The sequence below is a fragment of the Vulpes lagopus genome, chromosome 1, assembly GCF_018345385.1.
Source record: "Vulpes lagopus strain Blue_001 chromosome 1, ASM1834538v1, whole genome shotgun sequence".
Taxonomy (NCBI): domain Eukaryota; kingdom Metazoa; phylum Chordata; class Mammalia; order Carnivora; family Canidae; genus Vulpes; species Vulpes lagopus.
Window position 1 is genome coordinate 107468122 of NC_054824.1, and position 22687 is coordinate 107490808.

General features: G+C 36.2%; 1 protein-coding gene across 6 annotated transcripts in view; it reads right to left on the reverse strand.

Annotated features, from left to right (window-relative positions):
• CEP192 (centrosomal protein 192) overlaps window positions 1–22687 on the reverse strand; it is a 159794-nt gene that overhangs the window by 74881 nt on the left and 62226 nt on the right. For all 6 annotated transcript variants that reach the window (XM_041767448.1, XM_041767440.1, XM_041767443.1 and 3 more), the window contains 6 exons: window positions 21474–21538; window positions 20792–21001; window positions 17964–18090; window positions 16464–16582; window positions 5098–5926; window positions 4887–5013 (listed from right to left, as the gene is read on the reverse strand). In XM_041767448.1, the coding sequence (XP_041623382.1) occupies window positions 4887–5013; window positions 5098–5926; window positions 16464–16582; window positions 17964–18090; window positions 20792–21001; window positions 21474–21538 (1477 nt within the window). The remainder of the gene's footprint in view (window positions 1–4886; window positions 5014–5097; window positions 5927–16463; window positions 16583–17963; window positions 18091–20791; window positions 21002–21473; window positions 21539–22687) is intronic.

Sequence of the window (22687 nt, forward strand, 5' to 3'; positions counted from 1 at the left end):
ACAGTAAGCATGCTAGTAGACTAAACCACACCCCAAAATGATTCATGGGTTAATCTACAGGCCAGAGACTGATGGAGAGATCTCCAGTGGTATTATTTGCTTTAGTGGCTATAGTAGCAAAACACGTATGCTGAGCAACTCAGCAACATCTCATCACTCTCGTTTCATCTTCCTCAGTGATTTTAATTCAGAGCACACTTATGCTCTTCTAAATTGGCCTTTTCCCATTATGTCCTGTGGTTTTGCCCCACACTAAGAGGTGGGGGTGCAGGTGCCTGGCTAGCTAATCAATTCCATGGTCACTCCAGAGAGGTTAAACATCATGCCCTCATTCAAAATATCATGACTAAGTTCATGAGAAACTTCAGTATCTCCCTAAGGTCTCTTTCTTACACATAATAGATAATTTTCTTAGAAGTGCACACATGCACACACACACACACATATACACACACACAAAATCAGGTGGGTCCAAGAGTAAGACCAGCCAGCCAGCATTCTGCCTCTAAGAGCAGTGTGAAGGAAAACAATAATAATGGAAGGCTTTAGATAAGAGTACTTAAGAGTTTTTATTAAATGCCTTCATATACAATTTAAGAAATACCAAAACCACAGAAAACAAGATAAAACTGGAAAGTACGCAGGAGGAAAGAACACTGCAGAAAACACTGTAAGGAATGCAGAGATTAAAATGTGAAATGCAAACAAGATGAAACCAATAAAGAGGCAGATCACTGTGGTGATGCTGAAGTTCTGTATCTCTGATTTTTGGGTGGCAGTTACATGAATTCACATCTGTGATAACATGACACTGTACCCAGGACAAGTTCCTGGTGCAGACACCATTAATGATGGGAGACGTAACTACTAGGGGAAATGGTAACCCCTCTGTAAGATCTTTGTAACATCCTGTGGATCTATAATTTTTCCAAAATAGTAGTTCTTAACGGATTAAAGAGACAATAAATGCCGAAGTCAAGCAAAACAGATCCCACGTTTGCATCACTGAAGTCTGGGGGCTGGAGCAAATTTTCCTTAATAAATAAATGCTCGAATCCATATATTGAAGAGTAACTATTAAGAGTCAACAAGAAATACAGCCTAATCAAATTAAACTAGACTTGAAAGAGAGCATCTCTGGCAGAAGCTTACAAAAAAAAAAAAAATCAAGTCAATTGTGAGGCAAGAAGAACTGGGGTGCCTCAGATTTCCCTCTTACATTCCACAGAAACAGGAAAACAATCCCTACCATAAATAAATAAATAAATAAATAAGTAAATAAGTAAATAAATAAATAAATAAATAAATAAATAAATATATATATATATATATATATAGAATGAAAGCAGAAGCAAACAATTTGAAACACAGCCTGCTATGCTTTCATTATAAAAGCCACAGTTTAACCGTGGAACATAAAAGAGCCTAGCAAGTACTGTTTCCTCTGTCCTCTGAGTAAACGACCACAGTACAAACTTTAGTCAGTTGGGGCGGGGGGGCGGGGGGGGCGGCGGACACCTGATGGCTAGAAAAGAATATATTTAACTACAGAATAGAAATTAAACAAGTGTAGGATATGGTGATGAATCAAAATGTAAATGAAATGCCAATGTAGAAATTACATAACTAAAAAAGAAAAAGGTGGAAAGCGAAAGAACATGAGAATGAGCTCCTTAATTGTGTCATTGGCCAAAGATGCTATTATGGGTTGAGTATTTCCAAAAAAAATGTTTAAGTATTAAGACCCGATACTTCAGAATGGTATTAAGTAAACGGACCTTATTTGGAAATGGGGTCACTGCAGATGTAATTAGTTAAAATAAGATCAAAGTGGAATAGACTGGGCTCTTAATCCAATGGGAATACAGAGACAGATTAGTTTGTCTACAAACCAATGGATGCCTACGACTACCAGAAGGTGGAAGATGTAAGGAAGCTTTCTCCTGTAAAAGCTTCAGTTGAAAGGATTTATTTGTAAGTAATCTCTACACGCGACAAGGGGCTAGACTTCACAACCCTCAAATCAAGAGTTACGGGCTCTACCAACTGAGCCAGCCAGGTATCCCCTTCCCTAAAAGCTTCAGGGGGAACGTGGCCTGAATTTCCAGCCTACAGAGTGTGAGGCAATAACTTTCTGTTGTGTTAAGCCACCCAGTTTGTGACACTTTGTTATGGCAGCCATGGGAAACTAATAAAATGGGACTCAAAGAATATTATTTAAAAACTGGCAAAGCAAGTGTCAGAAGCAGAAGCATATTTAAACAGTACAAAGATAAATGCTCAGATAACTTTACAGACAATTATTAGAGGCGAGACGAAGAAAAATCAGTAGATGACATCAGTCATGACAAGTCAAGGACAGATAACCTTCAAATTTGGTTGGGCTAGAGGATTTCTAATGTCTTACACACATAAACTGTTAAGTGGAGGCTGTGCATATGAAAAAGTGTTAAGTGTCACTGAAACAGGAAAGAATTTTAGCCCTCTACTAATAGTTCTAGCTTACCCGTACCACTTCAGATAAATATGCAAAACTCCAATGGCAACTAGGGAAAAACTTACGAGGTAACTTTGAAATCAGATTTAATTTCAACCTGTTTCTAATTACTGAACATTTTTGGTAATTTCACTGTTTAGGTAAGTTTTTCTATTAATTAAAATCTTGCAATAGGGAAACATATAAAAATCTTTTATAAAGCCATAAGAGGGGCACCTAGGTAATTCAGTCAGTTAAGTGTCTGACTCTTGCTTTTGGTTCAGGTCATGATCTCAGGGTTGTGAGACTGAGCCCCACATCAAGCTCTACGCTGGGCATAGAGACTGCTTAAGATTCTCTCTCCCTCCCTGCCTTCTTCAGGGATCCCTGGGTGGCGCAGCAGTTTGGCGCCTGCCTTTGGCCCAGGGCGCGATCCTGGAGACCCGGGATCGAATCCCATATCGGGCTCCCGGTGCATGGAGCCTGCTTCTCCCTCTGCCTGTGTCTCTGCCTCTCTCTCTCTCTCTCTCTATCATAAAAAAAAAAAAAAAAAAAAAAAAAAAAAAGATTCTCTCTCCCTCCCTGCCTTCTTCAAAAAAGAAAAAAAAAGCCATAAAAGACAAAATTTGTAAATTTAATAATCAACTTTCTGTATGGCAAAAAACTACAAGCAAAGTAAAACCAAAAAAAAAAAAATACTTCTAAAGACTTGGAACTATAACTCCTTCTTTACAAAGGGCTATTCATTCTCCCTAATACATCAAGGGTTCCTAGAAATGGAAACCACAAAAAGACTAAAAATCCATGAAAAAAAGGAGCAACAAACATGGATAGTCATAGCAAATACAGAGGAAATGATGCTCACCATCACACCTCAAAAATATGAATTAAAGTTATACTGAGATACTATTTCTTTTGCCTATCAAAATGTCAACCATCAAAAAGTTTTATAAACATTCTGTTGATGAGGGTATGGGAAAACAGGCTCTCTCTTAAACTGTTGGTAGGAAAACTAAATCAGTACCCTTATGGAGTGGTTGTACTAATTTAACTATGAGTATGCATACAAATACTCTTTGATCCAAGAAGCTCATTTCTTTTTTTTTTTTTTAATTTTTATTTATTTATGATAGTCACACACACACACACACAGAGAGAGAGAGAGAGAGAGAGAGAGAGAGAGAGGCAGAGACATAGGCAGAGGGAGAAGCAGGCTCCAAGCACCGGGAGCCCGACGTGGGATTCGATCCCGGGTCTCCAGGATCGCGCCCTGGGCCAAAGGCAGGCACCAAACCGCGGCGCCACCCAGGGATCCCCAAGAAGCTCATTTCTGAGAAATTACCCTATAGATCAATTTCACATGACCAAAGTGACTATAATACAAATGAAGCCTTCTATAGTCAAACATGTGAAAAGGACCCGATATTGAGTATAAAAAGGGATGACAGTAAGAATATTTATTTATATTTTGTTATGCATGCATAAAGAAACTCTAGAATACCTAAGAAACTAATACAGCAGTTCCGTGGTGGGAAGGGAGTCAGGAACAAGCAGACAAGGAACACAGTAATGAAGGAAAATACAACACATGTGCATGAGTGCATCTACACATAAATACACATGTATACATTTCATAAAGCAATGAATTTACATTGTTCAAAAGTTATACACACATATACCCATATATGTATGCAGTTTTTGAATAATGCAAATTATGGCATTTTTAAAAATTACGTTTTAAAAAGTCCTTATAATTTGATGGTTAAATTAGTTTACAGCTTCAGTTAAAATCTATGAAGTATCAGTATTCTTTTTCTAGTATTTATCAATCTCAAGTCTTAAAAAATCAAATTAATACTATAAGATAAAAAAAATCCAAACCTTTAAGCTATTTCAAATGCTGTTAAGAAAACAGTGAGATTGATATTCTCATCATACACTGAGGTGAGAACATGAGTCTTTAAGACCTATTTAAAAAATAATTTGCTAATAGTTTCACTTCTAGATATCTAGCCTTATGAAGTCAGACAAAACAAAAAAAATTTTTATAGGCAAAGTTGTTCATCTCAAATGGCAAAACAGACAAAAAATAAAATGGCAAAACATAATAAAATATAGTATCTACCATTATCCACCAGGGCATCAAATAATCCATGACTGATTCACTGTGTAGACTGTAACATTACTAATTTTCTCTTAAATAAAAAGAATCATTATAAGTGAAAACAACAAAGTATATAAATTTGCACAGAAAAATGGCTTGAAACAAATTAAAAAAATATTTGCAATGGCTACCTTTGAGAAATGAACCTATAAATGACATTTTTCTTCTCTACACTTTTTTCAATTTTCTTATACTGAACATGTATTTTTATTATAGAAAAAAAAAAAAAAAAAGGTAAGCACCTACCCTGATAAACTTGTTCCAGAAGTTTCACTAGGAGAAGAATGATTCGGTGGAGAAGAGGAAGGTCTGAAGCTATCCTGGTCATCCTCTGAGCCATGTCCACCATGTTCAGGACAGTGATTTTCCAAATCTATCAGAAAGGTGTTATTTTTCAATGAGAACAACAACAAAATCACTTATAATTCTGTGAACATGACCAGTTACTTCAACTTACCAACATTTTTAGGTGCAACTATGCAATGTTTTCCAAAAGTCACATGTTTTTCACTGTTGCTTGCTTCACTAGCACATTCATTTTGCCTCTGATTTTCTCCATTATTTGGTATTTCTTCACACTCTTCTGACAGCCAAACAGATGCTATCCTGGGATTCCTTACTAATGAATAACTATCAGATTTTGGAGTGGATACTGATGGAGCTGTTTCACAGTTACCAATGTCTGGTAATTTGTTGTCAATAGGACAGGTCTTCACATCAACTACTGTATTTTCACTCTCTTTTCGATTTGTAAGAATTGAATGTGGAAAGTTTGTTCTAAATGATTCTTGATTCTCACTCTTTCCATTTTCACCATAAAAAGTAAATACTGTATTTTCTTCTGGTTCCCTTATATTTTTATTAGTAGCACCTAAGTCCACTGTATGGATGTCTTGTGTAGTCCGTTCTTTGGGCAAAGATAAATCCCAAATATCAGACGTACTAGCTCTTGAAAAGTTTTCCAGTCCACCTTCATATCTACTAACTTCTGTTTTTTTAAGGTATTTCTCCATATCAAACATGCTGGAGCCACCACTTTTTTCTGTATCACTAGGTAAGAAATGAGACACAGTGGAATAGTCCTTTTGTTTATTATCCTTCTTAAAAGTTTTCTCTCTGGTTTTATTTGAAAGTGCCTTGATCATGGCAGCAAGTTGGGAAGGATCAGTACTCACTGACGCATCTGCAATGGCTGAAGCAATGGTGCTTATCCTAAGTACAGAATCACCACCAGTAGGTATCTTGCTTTTGTCTCTTTGGGGTTTACTACTCATGAAGAAATTGTCCTAGAAAGAAGAAAATCCACATCAGATAAATTTACTCAGTTCCGTGGACACGTACATACTAGTTTAATCTTTAGATATTACCTAAAATTTAACAGCAGCTAGAAGTTAATGGTATACCGATTAAATACCCTAATAAAAAAAAAAGACACTTGTGATCAACTTTAACTATAGAGTATTGGGTTACTCACAGACTTGGATTATCAATTACATAAAAATCTTCAGGAGTTAAAGAGATGCTAAAAAGGTGTTAAAACTGAACCAGACAATAATTTAAAGCAAAAAATTGGGGCGCCTGGGTAGCTCGATTGGTTAAGTGTCCACCTTCAGCTCAAGTCATAATCCCAGGGTCCTGGGATAGAGCCTTGCATTGAGCTCCCTGCTCAGGGAGGAATCTGCTTCTCCCTCTTCCTCTTCCCCTGGTTGGGCCCTTTCTCTCTCTCTCTCTCTCTCTCTCTGTCAAAAAACAAATAAACGCTTTAAAAAACAAAACAAAAAATTAAGATACTGAGATTGAGAAACCACTGGGCCATTGTGATTCCAACTATAATTCCTGGTAGTTTCATTCAATTGTTAACAGTTATTTATAAACAAGACATAAATAGGAACCATAGGCAAACAACTGAAATGGAACCAAAAGCAAAGAAACACAAGCCTACCTAATTATTTAAAAATCCAAGTTAAGACTTCTACCTCCAGTAATGGCAAACTAAGCAATGCAAACTAACTCTGGCTGAGAGCAATTAGAGGTGGATAGCATATCCAGAAGCATCTCTCAGAAGGCACTGGAGAGCTAAAAAATAAACAAGAAACTACTGGACCAAAATCCAAGACAAGAATCAATACCAGTACTGAGGAGGTTCTTCCCTGTAGGGGATCTGTTGCTTCCAGATGATGCTGGAGATAACAGTTTAAGAAGAAACTCAGTAAAGCTATTCTTATGGGAGTGAGGTTATAAAAACAGAGTTCCGTGCCCAACAATGATTAGGGGTAGGGAGTAGTAGTAGTAAACACCCATGCTTTCAGATGAGACCACAAAGGGCTACACACCTTCGGAGAAAAGGAAAACCAAAATTAGGCTGGCCCTCATAAGGACGCAGGGCCAGCTCCAATCAGCTCAATCTCAGTAACTGGACTGAAGTGATCTGAGACTGCTAATATTCCTCATTCATGTTAGAAGCAAACAAATCCTATCAAGAATATTGTACCTCCCATGGCCTCAAATTATTTCAGTGATATTTCATGTAAAAGTCCACCCTTCCATTAATGAATGACACATGATGTTCCAAGATAATGCGGCCCAAATCACAGAGAAACAGACTCATGAGGAATATACAGCAATGAAGTTATCAGAATCCAAAACACAAGTAAATCTAAAGTATCTAAAACATAAACTCTAAATCATACTTAAGGAAATAAAAGACAATACTGAGAATCAGAGGACTAGAAATTATTAAAAAGAATTAAATGTAAATCATATAATAAAAAATACAGTAACAAATTAAGAACCCAGTGGATGGATTTCATAACAAATTGGATTCAATTTCATAACAAATTGAAAAAAGAATGAGACTTAGAAGTATGAAAAAAAATTCAGAATGAACTATGAAAGAGAAAGTAACAGAAAATACACAACAGAACAGTAGGAACAGAAAAAGGGGCTACTCTGAGAAAACCTAACATACTTGTACCTGAACTCTCAAAAGAAAAAGAACAGAAAATGGAACAAATGGTTTCTTGGAAGATATACTGGCTAAGAATTTTCTAAAATTTGTGAAAGTCAACAATCCAAGACTTTAGGAGGTCTACAAACACTAAGCAGGATAAAACAAAAGATATCTAAGCACATCACAGTAAAATAGATAAAAATCAAAGATAAAAATTTTTAGAGCAGCCAGAGATAGTAAAATACATTATCTTTAGTAAAGTTAACAATAAGATTGAGAACAGACTTTTACAATGAAATGGGAAATGATCTATTTCAAATTGCTGAACTATTTCTAACATGGAACTCTGTACTAAACAAACATATGCTTCAAAAATAAAAGTGAAATAAAGATTTTTAGAGACAAAAACAGAAAATTCATTACAAGCAGACCCTTACTAAAAGAAATTATAAGGATAATTATAAGGATATTTTTCAAGCAAAAGAAAACTAATCTCAGATGGAAAATTAGAGATGCATACTGAATTTCTATAATAACAGTAATTACCATCACCATCATCATCATAATGGCTTATGGAGTTTAAAAAGAGAATTAAAATATAAAACAAAGTAGAAACAAGGGTATCTTTTAAGTATATTTTTTATTATCTTTGGGGTATCTTTTAAGACTGAAGCGGAAAAAATTGAGTGTTTTATGGTCCTTGTAATGTTTAGTAAGGCAAAAAAGACAAAACAACCACCACCCAATTTTTATTCAACATTAGTCAGTGAAGAAAACAAGTTATAATTTCTTGGGTAATTACTAAAATAACAGGGAAAGAATAAATAATCACCAAATTAATAAATGGAAGAAACTGAATAATATAATTTTTAAAAACCACAGAATGTACAAAAGAAAAAGAATGAAAATGAATAGAGAGCAGATTCAAATGCTATATATATTGGTAATTCCACTAAATACAAATAGACTGTGCAACTACTTGAAAAATAAAATTCAGTGCTATGTACTTAGAAGAGAAACATCTAAAAGATTTAGAAAGGTTAAAACCAAAATAGGAAAAGATAGAACATGCAAGCACTAAATAACTAGACACTAAAGAAAGCTACTGTTACCGATGTTAATATAAGACTAGACCTAAGATTATTAAGTATAACTGCAGACAAAGGCAGTCATACACAAGGACTTCTAGAAGGTTTGATTCACCAGAGATAGCAATTCTATTTTCTTTTCTTTATATTTTTTTAATTGGAGTTCTATTTGCCAACATAGCATAACACCCAGTGCCCATCCCATCAAGTGTCTCCCTCAGTTCCCGTCACACAGTCACCCCAACCCCCCCACCCATCTCCCCTTCCACTACCCTGGTTGGTTTCCCAGAGTTAGGAGTCTCTCATGTTCTGTCACCCTCACTGATATTTCCCACTCATTTTCTCTCCTTTCTCTTTTAATCCCTATCATTCTTTGTATTCCCCGAATGAATGAGACCATATGTTTGTCCTTCTCCGATTGACTTACTTCACAAAGCATAATACCCTCCAGTTTCATCCACGTAAAAGCAAATGGTAGGTATGCATCCTTTCTCATGGTTGAGTAATATTCCATTGTATATAGAGACCACATCTTCTTGATCCATTCATCTGTCGATGGACACCGAAACTACTTCCACAGTTTGGCTATTGTGGACATTGCTGCTATGAACACTGGGGTGCAGATGTCCCGGCGTTTCACTGCATCTGTATCTTTGGGGTAAATCCCAGCCGTGTGACTGCTGGATCGTAGGACAGTTCTATTTTGAACTCTTTGAGGAACTTCCACACAGTTTTCCAGAGTGGCTGCACCAGTTCACATTCCCACCAACAGTGCCAGAGGGTTCTCCTTTCTCCACATCCTCTCCAACATTTGTTGTTTCCTCTATTGTTAATTTTCCCCATTCTCACTGGTGTGAGGTGGTATCTCATTGTGGTTTGATTTCTATTTCCCTGATGGCAAGTGATGCAGAGCATTTTCTCATGTGTTTGTTGGCCATGTGTAGGTCTTCTTGGTGAAATTTCTGTTCATGTCATTTGCCCATTTCATGATTGGATTGTTAGTTTCTTGGGTATGGAGTTTAAGAAGTTCTTTATAAAAAAAAAAAATAAAAAAAAAAAAAAGAAGTTCTTTATAGATCCTGGATACCAGACCTTTATCTGATATGACGTTTGCAAATATCTTCTCCCATTCTGTAGGTTGTCTTTTAGTTTTGTTGACTGTTTCTTTTGCTGTGAAGCTTTTTATCTTAAGTCCAAATAATTCATTTTTGCTTTTATTTCCCATGCCTTCATAGATGTATCTTGCAAGTAGAATAGGTATTGTTTCTTCTTTAAATGTTTGATAGAATTCCCCTGAGAAGCCATCTGGCCCTGGACTTTTGTGTCTTGGGAGGTTTTTGGTGACTGCTTCAATTTCCTCCCTGGTTTACTGGCCTGTTCAGGTTTTCTATTTCTTCCTGTTCCAGTTTTGGTAATTTGTGGTTTTCCAGAAATGAGTCCATTTCTTCCAGATTGCCTAATTTATTGGTGTATAGCTGCTCATAATCTGTTTCTAAAATCGTTTGTATTTCCTTGGTATTGGTTGTGATCTCTCCTTTTTCATTTGTGATTTTATTAATTTTAGTCTTTTTTCTTTTTAATAAGGCTGGCCAATGATTTATCTATCTTATTAATTCTTTCAAAGAACCAACTCCTGATTTTGTTGATCTGTTCTACAGTTCTTCTGGTCTCTATTTCATTGAATTCTGCTCAAATCTTTATTAACTCTCTTCTTCTGCGTGGTGTAGGTTTTATTTGCTGTTCTTTCTCCAGTTCCTTTAGGTGCGAACTTAGCTTATGTATTTAAGTCTTTTCCAATTTTTTGAGGAATGCTTGTATTGCAATGTATTTCCCTCTTAGGGCTGCTTTTGCTGTATCCCAAAGATTCTGAACAGTTGTATCTTCATTTTCATTAGTTTCCATGAATCTTTTTAATTCTTCTCTAATTTGTTGATTGACTGATTCATCTTTTAGCAGGATGCTCTTAACCTCCATGTGTTTTGATTTTCTTCCAAATTTCTTCTTGTGATTGAGTTCAAGTTTCAAAGCACTATGGTCTGAAAATATGCAGGGGAATATTCCAATCTTTTGGTATTGGTTGAGACCTGATTTGTGACCAGTATGTGGTCTATTTTGGAGAAAGTTCCATGTACTTTTGAGAAGAATGTTTATGCAGTTGAGTTCGGATGCAAAGTTCCGTATATATCTGTGAAATCGATCTGGACCAGTGTATCATTTAAAGCTCTTGTTTCTTTGGAGATGTTGTGCTTAGAAGATCTGTCATTTGCAGAAAGTGCCGTGATGTCTCCTACTATTAGTGTATTATTATCTAAGTAGGTCTTTATTTAGTTTTTAATTGATTGATATACTTGGCAGCTCCCACATGAAGGGCTCCCACATTAAGGGTTGTGAGAGATCACAACCAATACCAATGAAATGCCACATTAAGAGGATTTTTAGGTCCTCTTGTTGGATAGACCCTTTAAGTATGATATAGTGTCCCTCTTCAGAAAGACAACAATTCTAATTTGTATGTACCTAAAAAACATAGCTTCAAAAATTTTTAAAGTAAATACTACCAGAATAAAAGTGAATATCAGACAAATTCATAATGACAGTGTGACAGTTTAATATCTAAGTAACCCAAAGAACAAGTACAATAATTTTAAAGATAGTTTCAACACTCTGATTTAATAAGTTTTACCTGAATAAAATATAGAGAAGAAAGCAACCAAGGATCACACCACAGGCATTCCTGTCACATGCATAGAAAATATTTTTAAAAAATGGAACAGGGGATCCTTGGGTTGCTCTGCAGTTTAGCACCTGCCTTCAGCCAGGGCATGATCCTGGAGTCCTGGGATCAAGTCCCACATCAGGCTCCCTGCATTGAGCCTGATTCTCCCTCTGCCTGTGTCTCTGCTTCTCTCTCTTCTCTGTGTCTCTCATGAATAAATAAAATAGTTCAAAAAAATAAAAATAAAAAATAAAAATGGAACAAATCCTGAGCTATTTATCATGTTTCAAAAAATTTCAAAGGACTAAAACCAAGGTTTCTCTGACTGCAGTACAACAGGCCTAGAATCACTATTTAAAATTTTGGAAAATCCCCAAATGTTTGGAAACTATGCAATACACCTGTTATACACAATGGACCAGAGATATTGGGAAATACATTAAATGGAATAAAGATAGTATGACATATTTAGACATATATGATGTAAAAAATTGTATGGGACACAAAAAAATCCTTCCTTTAAAAGGGAGATTTGTACATCAGATGTTTATATAAGAAAAGCAGAAAGGCAGAAAAGTTAAGCTGAACGGTTATCTCCATAAGTTAGAAAAGCTACAAATTAAATCCACAGAAAATATTTGGAAGGAAATAAGCACCAAATAATATGAATAGAAAACAGAGAATAAATAAAATTAGTGAACTAATAAAATTGAGAAATACCTGGAAAGAATGACTTAGAAAAAAGGGAGGGAAAAAAGCTAATACATAACAATAAAGATGTCCCTTAAGAACTTAAAATTAAATTAGGGACACCTGGGTGACTCAGTGGTTGAATGTCTGCCTTTGGCTTAGGTCATGATCCTGGGGTCCTGGGATCAAGTCCCACCATCAGGCTCCCTGCAGGGAACATGCTTCTCCCTCTGCCTGAGTCTCTGCCTGTGTCTCTGCCTCTCTCTCTGTGTCTCTCATGAATAAATAAAAGGTTAAAAAAAAAAACCTAAAATATTAAACAATCAAGCAGTCACAAGAGGATATTATGGTCAATATTTATCAATTTATATGGAGTGATATATTTTCAAGTTTAGATAAAAGATGTAATTCCTAGGAAACCACAATTTACTAAAACTGACACATCAGAATAGTCCTATAACTATTAAAGAAATTGAAGGGTACTTGAGTGGCTCAGCTGGTGAAGCATCTGACTTCAGCTCAGGTCATGATCTTGGGATCCTGGGATCGAGCCCGAAGTTAGGTTCCCTGCTCAGTGGGGAGTCTGCTTGTTCCTTTCCCTTTCCCTTTTACCCTTCACCCTGCTGTGCTCACATGCTCTCTCTCTCCCCCACAAATAAATAAAATCTTAAAAGACATTGATTTAGCAATTAAAAAGTATTAAAGAAAACTCCAGATTCAGAAGATTTCATCAATGTATTCTATCCAAATCTAACAGCACCCATCTTAAAACAGCACCATTTTTACACACACTCTTTCAGAAAAATAGACAAAAATGAGACCATCAAAACCTTGATCCCAAAACCAAAAAGATGTTCCTCTCACTCACACAGATGCAAACTTCTAAAAAGACCATAAGCAAAGCAAATTCAATGATCTATAAAAAGGATAGGTTTATTCCAACTATAGAACAGTATAATAGTCAAAAACTATTTATGATTTGCCACATTACCAGAAAAAAAGAAAGCTTATGTTTACCTTGACAGATGCAAAAAAGCATTTGACAGGATTCAACGTCCTTACAAGTTAAAAACAAACTAGAAGACAAATATCAGAATGGAATTTAAAAAATTGATGATAAATAAAAACCTACAGCACACATCCAATTTATGTTTTCCTCCAAATTTTAAAATTGTAGTTAGTTAATAGAGTGTAACACTGGTTACAGGAGTAGAATGTAATGATTCACCACTTACATATAATACCCAGTGTTCATCCTAACAAGTGCCCTCCCTTAATGCCCATCACCCATTTAGCCCATGCCCCTACTCAAGTCCCCTCCAGCAACTGTTTGTTCTCTATAGTTAAGAGGCTCTTCACAAAAAAAAAAAAAAAAAAAAAAAAAAAAAAAAAAAAAGGCTCTTGTGTTCTCTCTTTTCTTTCCCTATGTTCATCTGTTTTGTTTCTGAAATTCTACATCAGTGAAATCACATGGTATTTGTCTTTCTCTACCTTATTTTGCTTAGTATAATATACTCTAGGCTCCATTTACATCATTGAAATGGCAAGATTTCAGTCTTTATGATGGTTGAGTAACATTCTACCGTGTATATATGCCACATCTTTATCCATTCATCAGTCAGTGGACCCTTGGGCTCTTTCCATAGTTGTTTGGCTACTGTTGATAATGCTGCTATAAACATCAGGGTGCATGTATCCCTTCGAATCTGTATTTTTTAATCTTTTGGGTAAATACCTAGTAGTGCAATTATGAGGTTGTAGGGTAGTTCTATTTTTAACTCTTTGAGGAACCTCCATACTGTTTTCTAGAGTGGCTGCAGCAGCCTGCATTCCCAACAACAGTATAAGAGGGTTCTCCTTTCTCCACATCCTCATCAATATCTGTTCTCTTCTGTGTTATTTTTAGCCATTCTGACAGGTGAGAGGTGGTATCTCATTGTGATTTTGGTTTGTATTTGTGATGTTTTGATTTGGTTGTATGAGTGATATTGAACATCTTTTCACGTGTCTCTTAGTCATCTGGATATCTTCTTTGGAGAAATGTCTATTCATGTCTTCTGCCCATTTCTTAACTGGGTTTTTTTATTTTTCCAGTGTTGTTATTAAGTTCTTTATTTTGGATACAAGCCCTTTATCAGAGACATCGTTTGCAAATATCTCTCCCATTCAGTAGGCGGTCTTTTAGTTTTGTGGATTGTTTCCTTCACTGTCCAGAAACTTTTTATCTGAAGTCCCAATAGTTCATTTTTTGCTATTGTTTCCCTTGCCTCCGATGATGTGTCTAACAAGAAGTTACTATGGTTGGGGTCAGAGATGTTGCTGCCTGTATTCTCTTCCAGGATTTTGATGGATTCTTGTCTCACACATCAAGGTCTTTCATCCTTCTTGAATTTATTTTTGTGTATGGTGTAAGAAGTGGTCCAGTTTCATTCTTCTGCATGTTGCTGCCCAGTTTTGTCAACATAATTTGTTGAAGAGACTGTCTTTTTTCCATTGGATAGTCTTTCCTGCTTTGTCAAAGAGGAAATGACCACACAGTAGCACACAACCAATTTAAAAATAAAATACTGAAGAGCTTTCCCACCCTGTCAGGGAGCCCCAGCATCATCACTTCTCTTCAATACTGCTCTGAGGCAGTCAGGTAAGGCCAAAGAAACTGAAGGTATTAAAATCAGAAAGGAACAAAAGTATTGTTATTCTCAAATGGTAAAACTGTATATAAAGAAAATTCCAAAGAATCTACAGATAATAGTTATTGGTAAATTTAGCGTAGCTGTTAGATACAAGTTGAGTATTTTTTAAAAACATGTATTTCTGTTTAGCCACAGAAAAGAAGAGTGAAGCTAAGAAAGGTATTAAAACATTGTTTCAGGGCACCTGGGTGGCTTGGTCATTAAGTGTCTGCCTTCAGCTCAGGTCATGATCTCAGGGTCCTGGGATTGAGCCCTCCATTGGGCTCCAGCCCTACACTGGTCTCCATGCTCAGAGGGAAGTCTGCTTCTCTCTCTTTGCCCTTCCCCCTGCTCATGCTCTCTCAAATAAATAAAAATCTTAAAAACAAACAAACATTGTTTCAACAAGTTAGGAAGAAATCTAACAAAAGATGTGCAATAATCTCTGCACACACACACACATGAAAATCATAATATATAGACAAAATTTAAAACCTAAGTGAAAGGATATATAATTTTCATGAATTATAAGATTAAGTACTATAAAGATGTCATTTTGACGGTTCTACGAGTTCAGTGGAACCCAGTTAAAAGTCTAACAGTGTTAACTGGTTGGCTGGTTTGCTGAAGGTAGCAATTTGATTTAAAAAATATATACGGGCAGCCCCAGTGGTGCAGCGGTTTGGTGCTGCCTGCAGCCTGGGGCGTGATCCTGGAGACCTGGGATCGAGTCCCACATTGGGCTCCCTGCATGGAGCCTGCTTCTCCCTCTGTGTCTCTGCCTCTCTCTCTGTGTGTCTCTATGAATAAATAAATAAAATCTTTAAAAAAAAATATATATATATGGAAATGCAAAGGCCTGAGAATAGCCAAGATACTTCACAAGAAAAATAAGGTATCAAGACATATAAAGCCACAGTATTTTAACAGTGTCATATTGACCTAAGATAGACTCCAAATGTCCAACAGACAGATCTAATGTGCACAGCAAATGCAGGGTATTCATACAATAGAATACTATATACAATAATGAAAATATGCTTCTTTTATGCTTTTAAAAAATATTTTATTTATTCATGAAAGAGGCAGAGAGAGAGGCAGAGACATAGAGGGAGAAACAGGCTCCCTACAGAGAGTCCAATGTGGGACTCAATCCCAGGACCCTGGGATCACGACCTAAGCCAAAGGCAGATGCTCAACCACTGAGCCACCCAGATGTCCCTGCTTCTTTTATACCTAACAACATAATTGCATTTAGTAAACAAAAGTGAAAAAAAAATTAAAGAAAAAGAATACATGGTATTTGATTTCTCATGAAGTTCCAAAACAAGGAAAACTAAGTATTAGAGATTAGATAGGAGGAGTAGTGTTCCGAAGGGGCAAAATAATGGTTTTCAGAATACTAGTGATATTTTCTTTCTTGACCTGGGAGTATACATGAGTAAGCTGTGATAACTGATTGTAAGTTTTTTTATAAACAAATTTTGTTTTCTATATAGGTTATGTTTTCTATATAGGTATGTACTTAGCATGTGTATTTATACATTGATTCATATGTTTCTGAAAATTTTAAGGACATTTATAATAAATTTTGAATCCAAAAAATCCAAACCAATGTTATACTGCACGTTTTTCACCTGACCTTATGTTGATCTTAAACAAGAATGACAATGCAGTTTTAGTTTCTCTATGGAAAGCTCAAGATACCTCTGTTTTGCTGTTATTGACAGTTAATGTCTTATCACTTTCATCCACTTGTGAAATGCTCTCCAGTTCTTCAGCCTGAAGTGTAACTGATCCTTCGTTTGGCTGTGTTTTTAAGTCTCCTGTAGAAAATATACAATAACTCAACTTCAATATATACATATACACTTCCTCAGAGAAACAATCTACGGGATAAGGACTCAACATGATAAATTGCCAGGGAAGCGTCTTTGGACCTCCGTATCAGTCATCTTCACAAAAACTATTTAAATATACTTTACATATACTATTTAAATATCCTTTGTCACTAGGACATACCTGGGCCAAAGACAGACGCTCAACTGCTGAGCCACCCAGACGTTCCTGGATCAGAGCACTATTAATTTGATTTTGCCAAGTTTAAACTTTGAAGAAGATTGTGGGTTTTAATCTTCCCTTGCAAATACTGACAAATTCACTTAATACTTTCAGCTTTAAATTTTCACAAATATACAGTAAGCTGAATTTAAAAATGAGAACTTCTGGGGACACTTGGGTGGCTCAGTTGAGTGTCTGATTCTTGTTTTTAGCTCAGGTCATGCATGATCTCAGGGTTGTGAGATCAACAACCCGTGTCAGGTTCCCCACTGAGTGTGGACCCTACTTGAGATTCTCTCTTTCTGTCTCTGTTCCTCCCCACTGCTTGTGCATGTGCACACATGCTTTAAATATAAATAAATAAAAATGAGTACTTCTTTACAATCGTAGAACATCAACTAATTACCTATATAGCCTCTTTATCCCAACCAACTCCTCCACTAGATATAGGCTCTGTAAGGACTGGAGCATATCTTGTACAATTCTATATGATACTCTCAGCACCAGGCATTGTACAGCACCAGGCATTGTACTAGCAAAAAAGTAGTTGTTCAATAATTAAATGTTATTATCAAAAAAGTCTGATTTTAAATATTTATCATGGAAGGGTGCCTGGGTGGCTCAATTAAGCATCTGACTCTTGATTTCAGCTCAGCTCATGATCTCAGGGTTATGAGATCAAGCCCTGCACTGTGCTCCACACTCAGCAATCTGCAGGAGATTCTCGCTCCCCTTCTCTCCTTCCCACTCCACTAAGACAAAGAAATAAATCATTTTTATAAAAAAGATCATAGATATTTATCATAGACTATCATAGTCCAAATCTCAGAATACTTTTTTAACCAAAGTCTACCTAAATGTAACAGCTAGAGTTCACTGTCTCAGTAGTTTAATAGACCAAAATTAACTAGCCCATTTGAACAAATTATATTTTGTTTGGTTTGGCTTTTTACAAAAGGATTTAAGTGGATTTTGGCTGACTTGTTCCCAGCTAAAAAGGTAATGTGGGTTATATAAAAATAAAATTTCTAATACTGAAAAAATTCAAAACAATATATACATTTTCACTCATAAGAACATGACCACATAACCACTAACTTATAGGTTAAAAAAAAGTTACAAAAACTCCTTCATTTAATCCATTACCTGAAAATATATCATGGTTAACAAGAGTCATTTCTTTTTCCAAATTACTTCTGGATACATCAGATTTTCTTATTAGAGCAACAGGTTCTCTCTTCTCTGGTGATCTAATAAAATAACCAAACGATGGCTACAAAATAAACACGTGAATTATTTCCTTAATTTTCAACTGTTCTCAAGAAATTCTATTTTTTAAAAATTTAGGGCAGCCCCAGTGGCGCAGCGGTTTAGTGCTGCCTGCAGCCCGGGGTGTGATCCTGGAGACCCGGGATTGAGTCCCACGTTGGGCTTCCTGCATGGAGCCTGCTTATCCCTCTGCCTGTGTCTCTGCCTCTCTCTCTCTCTGTCTCTCATGAATAAATTTTTTTTAAAGATTTATTTATTTATTCATTCAGAGAGAGCGAAAAGAGAGGCAGAGACACAGGCAGAGGGAGAAGCAGGCTCCATATAGGGAACCCGATGTGGGACTTGATCCCAGGACTCCAGGATCACCGCTGAGCAACCCAAGCGTCCCTGAGAAATTCTATTTTATCTTACTATGGGTAACGTAGCTAAATTACTTCAACAAATAATTTTCTTTTTATTTAAACTCAAGTAACTAGAGATGTACTTTAAAAGTCTAGTTTTATTTCCTTACTGCTGTCTTTAATCATCAAAACTAATACTGTCAAATAAGCTGCTCTTACTAAGAAATCTAAATTCAAATAGCCCAGAAATGACATTTCTTCAGTAATTACTGAGGACCTACTATGTCAAGAACTGTTAATCATCAGTGTGACATATTAATGAGAAAAAAAAGAAAATGTCCTGCCTTCTTCAAACTTACAGCATAAAAAACAAAAACAAAAAAACAAACAACAAAAAACTTATAGCATAAGGGTATTTATTTTATATACTACTTTTATATATTATATCCTCAAAAATCTGTATTAAGATTAGGTATGTTCCTAGCACTTGGATGAAAGTGTTAAGGAGCAGGGAATTCCCACTTGTCTTTCTCACACAACTTTCACCTGATAGACCTGAAATGTAAATTCATTAAATGCACTTGATTTTTGGCTATCTTCATGTGGAAATTTCTTCCCTTGAACAAGCAACTTGAATGCAAATAACATCTTATAAACTAAAACCAAAACAGAAATTCTAAATGACAGATCTATTTTTCCATGAGCCAGTGCTTTGTTTTGAATTTTGTAAGAAATTCATTTACTCTTCAACTTGTCTCATAATGTCAAAAATCCCAATCAATCTAGATGGAAAATCAGTCTCTCTGAAGCACTTCTTTTCATTTTTTTAATTAATGCACTGCACAAATAGGAATGTATAGGGATATGATTTGTCGGAGCCCCAACATCATTTCTCTTCAACACTACTCTGAGGTGCAATCAGGACAGTCAAAGAAACTGAAGGTATCAAAATCAGTTCAGTCTCAAATTTAAGTTCTGTAAATCGACTATGCTAATACCATGGCTATTATTTCAAACTGTAGTTTAGTGAAATCCAGTTTAATATGTCTCCCTCCAATAACCCAACTCCCTATGTGGAATTTATCAAGGCTTTTGACTCTATATCCAAAAGCAGTCTTGAATCCTTGATTTTTTCTGGATCTGTACAATCATTCTTAGACCTCGGCCTTTACTACAACTCTTCCGATGCACTAAGCCTCTATCTGCTGCTATTCTTCCTTTTGGTTGACTGCCCCTCTCTACCCAGGCTCCAAATACAGTAGTATCAAGTTACACATGGAGATGGGGTTGGCACCACGACAAGGTTGCTCCCTGCCTCCATGCCCCTCTTTCCAATTAATTTCAGATGAACCCATCCTACAAGGACCCCTCGTGATCTGGCCCTGGATTTCTTCTACCATTGAATGAACCATCCTTCCCCCCCATTTACATTAGCCCCCCCCAGCCTGCTTTCTGTCCTCCATATGCCACTCCGGTTTTACCTCCAAGCCTCCCATACATAGTCTCCCTTTGCTGAGAACATCCTGTCTCCAGATCTTTTGGCAACTTCCTTCTTCCCATCATGTAGGTCTCAGTTCAATGCCATCTCCTCAGAGGTCGCCCTGATCACTGCAACTAAAACAATTCCTTCTTGCCATTCTTCATAGAACTTACCACATTGCTTGAACTTACCACATTGAAATGCATTGCTTGAATTTTCAAATGTTTACATGTATCACAACTTTCCTATATTTCAAACCAAAACTTTCTTGTATTTCAAAACATGTTTTCAGAAAAGAGGTTAAAAAAAAAATCGTTTTCTTCCCATCAACCAATGATGTAACAATAGCAATATCAACTAACAGGTATTGAATATTTACTGCAAGTTAGTCATGGTGCTAAATACTTTATATGTCCCACCACATTTAATTTTTATGAAACCCTACATAACACTCCATTGTAAAAACTGGAAAATTGGGATGCCTGGGTGGCTCAGTCGGTTAAGCATCTGCCTTCAGCTTGGGTCATTATCTCAGGGTTCTGTGGTGGAGCCCTGCATTGAGTTCCCTGCTCTGTGGGAAGCCTACTTCTCCCTCTCCCTGCCACTCCCCCTGCTTGTGTGTGCTCTGTCACATAAATAAATAAAATCTTTAAAAAATAAATAAAAATTGGAAAATCAAGGCACAGATGAGTTAACTTAATCTCTGTCACAGAATTAGTTGAAAGATAGAAGTAGGACTGGAGTCACGGTCTGACTACCACAACTCTATCCTGTTCCCTATTCTGTCCCTGCTGTAAAGATACTATGCTATAGGTAATACCATCAGAACATTCAAAATGTAAGGGCTTGTGAATTCAACCACTTCTAGCACATATCATACTTACTCTTTTCACATTGTAACCACCACCAAGGGAGCCAAGAGCTTCAGATCTTTGAGCGAAGAACTCTCCTAATGATAGGCGTAAATAACTGGCATCATCTTTGTCCAAATCTGATGTGCTAAGTGATTTCCTCAACAAACTGTAATTAATTGAAGTTCCCCAAGACGTATCACCTAGTGCAGCTGAAGTGTTCTGGGCATCTATATTTTCTTCCTAGGGAGAAAGTTATTGTTTCATTTTATTTCCCTAGAAAGGCTTCTTTCTGTTTTTCTAATATGCGAAAATAAGAAAATTTAACTAAGAAAATTTAAACATTTTAAGTCTTAAAAAATTAGGATAAATTCAAGCTTAAGTAGCTAATAATAAGGTAATGAACATGTTTTATTTGTTTAAATAGCATTACTTCATTTTAAAACATGGTTAAAAACTATAAACACTAAAAAAAAAAAAAAAAAAAAAAAAAAAAAAACTATGGAAAAACTTTAAAGCCTATTTAGGTGATTCTAGGTGAATTAAATATTACTTTAGTATGCCAGCTATTTTTCAATTAATAATAGAGAATATGAAAGAAAAAGCAGAAATGGTATAAACATAAGAAAACAAGATATATTCCATACAAACTATATCTATCCAGAAAGAATACAGGTAAATTTTAAACTTCGGTTAATGCCAGTAAAATACAAACCTGCATAAATTGATGCTCTCTATTAAATTCTTCTTCATCTTGATCAATCAAATCCAGTGCCTCAGCTTAAAAAAGAATTGGTTTATATAATTAAATTATACTAATGCCTAATTAAAAACTAGCAGATATATAAAACTTAACTAGTTAGGAAAATGAAATACTAAAGAAAATAACTGAAAAAAGTGTATGAAAGCTCTCATTGTACAACTGACACATCTGTATTAAGTATGTAAGTCTATAGTTCTCAAACTTCTGGTAATGAACACTCTACTGTTACTGATTTTATCAGTTACTAACCTGTTCTGACTTACTAAAAGGCCTTAAAATGTAAGCTTTTCATTTGTGAAAGATTCACATTAGTTTTAGCTTTTGAAGGTTTTGGCACACCTGATTTAAGGTACTTACCATGAATACAGGTGAAATTTTATCTGAAACCATCACAACAATAAATCACTCTGTAAACTAATTGTGAAGAGGTCTGCTGGGGTACCCAACTACCTGTTTGCCCAGCACTGTCTCAGTTTTAGAAAGGAAAGTTCCACATCCCAGCAAGCCTCACAGCCTACGCAAACTAAAACAAGTGGTCACACACTAGCTGCCTTCAAAGTTCCTATTGAGCAACTCAGTTCACCTTAGGGAAATGAACGGGGCCTAGACACCTTTAATCTTTAAACCAAAGCTACAGGGGATTCCTGGGTGGCTCAGCAGTTTAGCGCCTGCCTTTGGCCCAGGATGTGATCCTGGAGTCCCGGGATCGAGTCCCACATCAGGCTCCTGCACGGAGCCCACTTCTCCCTCTGCCTGTGTCTCTGCCTCTCTCTCTCTAATGAATAAATAAAATCTTTAAAAATAAAAAAAATAAACCAAAGCTACAAACTACAATGCCTCAGAGGCCAGAGGACAAGGTGTGACAATAGGGAATAGTGGGGCAGTGATAAACTAGAAAGCACATGATCCTGCTCAAGGCATTACAATCAAAAAGGATTTTAAACATGTTGCCTAATCAAAAAGTCCCAGGTTCTCTGCCTGCTTGTTGCCCACTCCAGACCTCTGCCTGGTACTCCAGGAGACTGACTCCAATGGAAGTTTCATGCAACCTGGAGAGAGAGTCTACGGGAGCCCAAACAGGAGAGATGTCCCCCATTCTTATTAATCCACCAGGGGTAATCAGATAGAAACTGCCCTTTTGGAAAGTCTGACAGCTCAAAATTAAT